This window comes from Protobothrops mucrosquamatus, unplaced genomic scaffold (genome assembly GCF_001527695.2).
Source record: "Protobothrops mucrosquamatus isolate PMUCROS unplaced genomic scaffold, P.Mucros_1.0 scaffold4356, whole genome shotgun sequence".
Lineage (NCBI taxonomy): Eukaryota > Metazoa > Chordata > Lepidosauria > Squamata > Viperidae > Protobothrops > Protobothrops mucrosquamatus.
This window is the reverse complement of record NW_015390270.1, coordinates 9,920-17,518: the sequence shown is the minus strand read 5'-3', so window position 1 is coordinate 17,518 and position 7,599 is coordinate 9,920. Positions and strand designations below refer to the sequence as shown.

The following is a 7,599-nucleotide window of genomic DNA, read 5'->3' as shown; positions in this document are numbered from 1 at the left end:
TTATTATTATTATTATTATTATTATTATTATTATTATTATTATTATTATTATTATTATTATTATTATTATTATTATTATTATTATTATGGATCATCGCACAGTCAGCCAGATGTTCAGACTGGATTTAGCATTTTGTCTACCTATCGAGTCCTTTCCCAGGATCTGGGATAGGCAGATGTGGATGTTTGATGGTATTACAGATATCGTCGCAGGATGGAAGCAGTTCCTAGTAAGGCCGCCTTTTGCAATTGACTAATAGCGAATTTGTCAATGCCAATGGTGTTCAAGTGGTGCTCCAGTTGTTTTGGAATTGCACCTATATTATTATTATTATTATTATTATTATTATTACTACTACTATTACTATTATTATTATGTCATGAAGGGGCCATAGTTTCCCCCATGCTGGCTGAGGAATTCTGGGAGTTGAAGTCCACAAGTCATGAAGGGGCCAAGGTTTTCCCCATGCTGGCTCAGGAATTCTGGGAATTGAAGTCTACGAGCCATAAAAGAGCCAAGGTTGCCTACCCCTGGTACAGGTAGTTCTCGAGTTACGACCACAAAGTTTCTGTTGTTAAGTGAAGCATTTGTTAAGTGAGTTTTGCCCCATTTTACAACCTTTCTTGCCAGTCGTTAAATGAACCCCTGCAGTTGTGAAGTTAGTGACACCGTTGTTAAGTGAATCTGGCTTCCCCATTGACTTTGCTTGTCACAAGGTCGTAAAAGGGGATCATGTGAGCTAGGGACACTGCAACTGTCATAAATACGAGTCAGTTGCCAAGTGCCTGAATTTTGATCACGTGACCCTGGGGATGCTGCAATGGTCGTAAGTGTGAAAAACGGTCATAAGTCACTATTTTCAGTGCCATTGTAACTCCAAACGGTCACTAAACGAACTGTTATAAGTTGAGGACTACCTATATTCAACCAACGGGGAATGTTTTATATATATATATATATTCGATATTTTTTTAATCTTTGTTTTTAGGTTGCTCTTTTTCTCTTTTTTCCCCGTCTTTTTGGATTCTGCATTTTAACTTTGGAAATAAATTTACAAAATATAAAAATAGGTATAAAAATAAAAAGCAAAGATAAAAGAGTTAGTCAACCTGTGGTCCCACTTAGTTAATGGCTGGGAATCACATACAGTTTATCAGGCCTGTTACCACTTAAGCCTCTAAATAGAAGCAATCCTTGGCTCCAATTCTTGGAAAAGGTATAATTTTATTAGAAGTCAAGTGCATTGCAGTAGCACAGAGCTAGAACTGAGAATCGCGCGCCAAAATCCCCAAGTTCAACTTTTCTCTCCCTTAACTGCCTCCCATCGCTGACCCCGCCATGACTAATCAGGTTGAAGCAAGATGTTTTCAGAACGGTCACGTCACGCCAAGCATAGGTTGGTATGTAGCAGCCTTCTTCTCCCAGCTGGGTGACCTTGAAGCAGCATCTCAGGGAGATACAGAAGTTACTTTCGCTTTCCCCCAAGTATCTCCTCTCCCCAGAGTTCATGGCAGACAGTCACCACTTGATAGCAAAGCACAACACAAGTAAGGTGGCAGCTGACACATCTAGGATTCAAAACAGGTAGGAGATATCTCGCAAGCGACTAAAAAAGCAAAGTTTTTAGATCTACCATTGTAACAGTAGACCCACAACAGATTCACCAAGCAGCATAGATAGATATACTTCAGGAGAAACACAATTTCCAAAAGTTACATAAGGAGGAGTTATTTTTGACTACGGGAACAAGTGTGAAAACTACACAAGTTAATTATTGCGGAACAAAATGCCTTGCAGAACATTATCTTCAAGAAGAAATAAAATATATACTTCTGCTTCAAAACTGCCCGTTTTTAACATTGCCAGCTGCAGCACACCGAGCTCACGTTACTATAGTTACAGCTGAACTTCGGAATAAATCTATTTTTTTTCCCCCTCTGAGAAAGCAGCATGCGCACACAGAAATGCAGCTTTCATATTCAGGGGGTGATCTTTGAACCATACAAAACTCTCAATTTTAAATCTTGAAGATGAAGGTCCATATAGGACAGTGGTTCTCAACCTTTTTAATGCCGCGACCCCAACCGGTCGTAAGTCGAGGACTAAACCGGTCGTAAGTCGAGGACTAAACCGGTCGTAAGTCGAGGACTACCCAACCGGTCGTAAGTCGAGGACTTTCCCTGCCCGGGAGCACCGCGCATGTGTGGTTCCGCCCCCTGCGCCGGCCGAGGCGTAGCTGGCAAGCGGCAGAGACGGAGCAGGCCGACCACCAGCTGGCCCAGCCCAAGGGAGGTAAGGCACCCGCCGGAAAAGGGGAAAAAAATGGCAGACAAAAAAAAATGGCGGACAGCCTTGCTTGGCGACCCCCATGAAATGATTGATCGACCTCAAATGGGGTCCCGACCCACAGGTTGAGTACCACTGATGTAGGAGAATATGCAAAGGGAAAAGACATTGAAAGGGAATGAAAATTGGGAGTCCTAAAATGGAGAAAGAAAAAGCTGCACATTCTAGGGCAAAGATAATTAGGTCAAAGCTAAATTCAGTCTTTTAATGATTATTACACGCTAATATTAAGTTGCCTTTTCTTTCTCTAACCTTGCAACACGACTCGATTTTACGATTAATTTCTGCTTTTAGTAGAAAACCTGCTTCAGGTTGGAATCACACCCTAATGAGACTTGCCTGTTTGTGGTTTAAGTTGTAAGGCATGATTCATGATTTAGTCCAGTGGTTCTTAACCTTTTTGAACGAATCGCCCCCTTGAGCCAATGAGGAACTTGTCATCGCCCCCTCCCCCAACATAACCTCTCATAGGAAATAATTCTTCAATTTATGCAAACACTTTTTTTGTTTTCTTTAAAAATATTGATGCAAATAATTTATTTCCAGTCTTTTTCCCATATCTCAACTGTGTGAAAAATTTTGGTGCTACCCATCACTTTATTCCCAAACTTCGTGATACATGTATTTCATTATTATCTTATTTATTCAAGACACTTCAATGTAATGACCACTGAAAACAAAATTCAATTGCAAGAAAGTGAAATGCCCGAAAAGAAAAACAGTAACATTTAATGATTGAATTACAAGTGAAATTTAAGACGCAAAAAGAAATATAAAAAGGGCATAAAAACAAACCGCAATGCAGGAACTAAGAATTTCAAGACGAAAACTCTGAAACTGAATTAAGATTCGAGGAAAGTATATGTATAGTCACGCACACTGTAAAAAGGATTAAAAAGACACAAAGAAAATATAATATCGAACTGGGGTGCACCCTAAAAAAGGACAATACAAAGAGACACACAAAATGTTTTACAGAGCACAACAAAAATTCGAAAACGAAGCCGATGTGTATTCACATATGTACGGCGTTCTGTACTGAAGCTAGCTGGAGGAACATTTGAAAACACAATTCAATCCACTAATAGCGAGCGATCTGGTGTTTTTGTATGACAGATATACAGCGATTCACTGTACGGAAAAGTCTCAAAAGTGTCCCCAAAACTTCTCGCTCCATCGCCCCTATATTGCCCTCTTTTTGTTCCTTCACCCCCGCGTTGCCCCTTTTCGTTCCATCGCCCCCCTGAAAAACGAAATCGCTCCCTGGGGGGCGATATCGCCCAGGTTAAGAACCACTGATTAGCCTATTGCTTGAATAGGGTTAAACTCCTGAGTGTAGGACAGGGCACTGAATGAATTAATTGGCTTTTCTGGATTTTAGTTCCATTTGCTATGCCGGGGATATTTGAGAATAAACTAACCCCCCTGGTCAGCCACTTTAGGCATTCTGGTATCCTCCCTCCCTCCCTCTCCTTCTGCTCCTCCCTTCCTTTTGCTCCTCCCTTCTTTCTGCTCCTTCCTTCCTCTCCTTCTGCTCCTCCCTTCCTTTTGCTCCTCCCTTCTTTCTGCTCCTTCCTTCCTTCCTCCCTCTCCTTCTGCTCCTCCCTTCCTTTTGCTCCTCCCTTCTTTCTGCTCCTTCCTTCCTCCCTCCCTCTCCTTCTGCTCCTCCCTTCCTTTTGCTCCTCCCTTCTTTCTGCTCCTTTCTTCCTCCCTCCCTCTCCTTCTGCTCCTCCCTTCCTTTTGCTCCTCCCTTCTTTTTGCTCCTTCCTTCCTTCCTTCCTTCCTCCCTCCCTCCCTCCCTTTCCTCTTTCTTCCCTCCCTCCCTCCCTCCCTTTCTCTTCTCTCTTTCTCTCTCTATGAAATACAGGCAGAAAGGAGTAAGGATGGTAATGCAATGGATTCAATCTTTTTTGTGTGACTCTGATTGTGATTCAGTGTAGGCTTGCATCTATACACAGCTAGATTGCTGCCAGACTGACAAACATTTTGGCACTAGAGAAGCCTGTTCCTTGTTTGACCACTGTTTTGTGTGCTGTCAGATAAATGGGTTGATCGTCAGTTATTTCAGTGTGGCAATTGGCCAGTCAGACACTTCAACCAGCTACAGCTTTTTATTTTTACCCAGGGTAGCACAAGAGCTATAACATTAGTCCTCGACTTATGACCAGTTGCTTAGTCACTGTTCAAAGTTATGACTGACCCTCTAAAAATGTTCTGGCAAATAATTAGGTAGAGCACGAAAGAACGTGGAATTGTTTGATTTTTCCCCCCTGACCTTTTCTATCCCCAACAGCACTTCCCAGTTCATTTTCTCAAGGATGCACCCGGTTCAATGGCCATCGGAGGGCAAAGAATCCTTTGCAAAATTATTTTGCCTGTTTAAAGATATTTATCTATTTATTTATTTAGCATATGGCATGCAATGTCAGGGAAATGTACTCATGCTAGACACAATAGCCTAAATTGCTAGTTCATTCATTTTGGCGCTTGCATGCCTATCCCTGGTGCATCGCAGCCGGTAAACTAGCTTACACCAGCAGACTAGCAATGCTCGGATTGCAGGTTCGTCTGGGCTCCTCCACTGGTCTTGCCCTGCCTCGCCTCGCAATGCCTCGCGTCTGGCCAGGTCTAGCACCGGCTTCCGCTCTCCACACACACAAATGCAGCTAGTTTTTTCCCACCAAAGTGGTACCCATTTATCTACTTGCACTATTGCAGACACCAAGAGCCCAAAACCCACCCTCCCACCTGTCCCCGCTCTGCCCTGCCCTGCCCGCTGGGCCACCCACCACCTCCACGGCTCGCCACAGATCACCCAGGCAGCCCAGCAGCGCCATGGTGGCCACGCCCTCTGCCCGTGGCCCGCAGCATCATCTGCGTGCGATGGGGCGCAAGGGCGGAGTCTTGTCCCCGCTGCTCGGCTACCATGTCCTTGGCTGCGCTGCTTCGCGTGGGCCGCACCCGGGGGCGACTCTCCTCTGGGGGGGCTGCTGCTGAGGAGGGGGCCATGGGAGGAGGCGGGGCTGGAGCAACGGTGCGTGTGCCCACAGAGAGGTCTCTGAGTGCCGCCTCTGGCATGCGTGCCATAGGTTCGCCACCACTGCACTATTGCATGCTTTTGAGCTGCTGGATGAGCAGGAGCTGGGGATCGAGTGACAGGAGCTCACTCCATCTCATGGAGCCAGGGCTCAAATGGCCAGAGTGCAAACCATGTCTGGCTGTAAGTTCATTAAGCCACTGTGCCACCATGTCCCTAAACTTAAAGATAATATGTTGTTAACAAATTCATACTGCCTCTTTGTCAATAGCAACAGCACTTAGACTTATATACCGCTTCACAGTGCTTTACAGCCCTCTCTAAGCGGTTTACAGAGTCAGCATATTTGCCCCCAACAATCTGGGTCCTCATTTAACCGACCTCGGAAGGACGGAAGGCTGAGTCAGCCTGGAGCTGGTGAGACTCGGACTGCCGAACTGCTGGCAGCCGGCAGTCAGCCGAAGTAGCCTGCAGTACCGCATTCTAACCACTGCGCTACCACAACAATATCGTGTTATGGACAGCATGGCCATTATTAAAAAGGAAACAGCATTGTGTGTCTCCTTTTGTACATTTTTGTATGTCTTGGATTAAAATAATGATTAAGTGTGAGCTTGCAACAGAGACTTGAAATAAAGCTTGTAAAAAAAGAAAAGAAAAGAAAAAAGGAGAAGAGGACATCACATACCTTCGTTTGCTAGGTATAACTCCCATCTCTTCACTGTCCCCTTCCAGCATGACCCTTCTTGCTTGCCACCACTCATCATCCGAGGCGTTGATAACGTGGAGAATATCTCCATACTTGAAGCTGAGTCCTTGACTGGGGAGGCCACTGTCCTTGCTTTTGTCGTAGTCAAACATGGCTCTGTGGGAAGGAAACACACAAAGGATGGCTTGGTAAACCCAAGTAGGACAGCACTGAGCAGTCATCGGAGAGGAACATCTGGAGATGAACGTAAGATTCAAGTGCAGGTAGTCCTTGACTTACAACCACAACTGAGCCCAACGTTTCCACTGCTAAGCAAGGCAGTTGTTAAGTGAGTCTGGCCCCATTTTATGAACATTTTTGCCACGGTTGTCAAGCAAATCACTACAGTTGTTAAGTATATCATGCGGTCATTAAGTGAATCTGGCTTCCCCCGTTAACTTTGCTTTTTGGAAGCCGGCTGGGAAGGTTACAAATGGTGATCACATGACCCCAAGACAATGCAACGGTCATAAGTACATGCCAGTTGCCAAGCGTCCCAGTTTTGAACACGTGACCAAGTGTGAAAAACAATCATAAATCACTTTTCCAGTGCCATCATAACTTTGAATGTCACTAAGTGAATGTTTGTAAGTCGAGGACTACAGTAGCTACATATTAAGAAGAATGTTGTCTTTCTTTCTTTCTTTCTTTCTTTCTTTCTTTCTTTCTTTCTTTCTTTCTTTCTCTCTCTCTCTTTCTCTCTTTCTTTTCCTTCCTTCCTTCCTTCCTTCCTTCCTTCCTTCCTTCCTTCCTTCCTTCCTTCCTTCCTTCCTTCCTTCCTTCCCCATCTGGCTGTCATATGACTCTGAGTGGTTTACAATCTGATAAATGATGTTATAAACGATTAAAACAATAAGACAATACATACATTAGCATTAAGAAAATAATGGGTAAGACAGTGTGTGGGGGGTATACAATAGAATTGGGATTTTCTGATCAATTTTTCCAGTCTGAATAAATTAAGGAAGTCGGGTATAAGCGGAAGTGGCTACCTGATCTCTTTGTGTGTTTGTTTGCGTGCGCGAGAGCGCACACACGTGTGTGTTAGAGGGCAACCAAGAGAAAGTGCTTTGTTTTTGTTGTCGAAGCATAAATCTTCCACGTCTTTTCAGCTGGAGCAAATTGTTACGAACAGTTACATGACATTAATCATCATTTGCGGCCCACAGAACTCTTATGCATCATTAGGAGCAGTCAAATAACGCTACCATGTCTTCAGCCTAATGAAATAAATTGTTGCAAAACGGGTGCCAGCACGGCAAGTGATGTTTGATGGCTGTCTGCACTGGTACAACAAAATAACGTTTGAAGTTGAGAGTATCCATCTAAGTTCAAATTAGGCTTGGAAGGAAGAAATTATTTTTAGATAGTCTCTTAGGAGGGGAATTGAGTTTGTGGGTGCTGTTTTTTTCTTCTTCTTTATCAAGGAATAAAAGTTTCAAGGTTCACTCAAACAGCAATAGCACA

General features: G+C 43.9%; 1 protein-coding gene across 1 annotated transcript in view; it reads right to left on the bottom strand.

The window, feature by feature from the left end:
* Positions 1–6,249, bottom strand: part of LOC107298894 (disks large homolog 2-like) — a gene marked incomplete at both ends in the record, with an annotated part of 58,658 nt that extends 52,409 nt beyond the window's left edge. Inside the window, one exon of the mRNA XM_015828255.1 lies at positions 6,069–6,249. Within this exon, the coding sequence (XP_015683741.1) occupies positions 6,069–6,249 (181 nt within the window). The remainder of the gene's footprint in view (positions 1–6,068) is intronic.
* Positions 6,250–7,599: the final 1,350 nt, after the last annotated feature.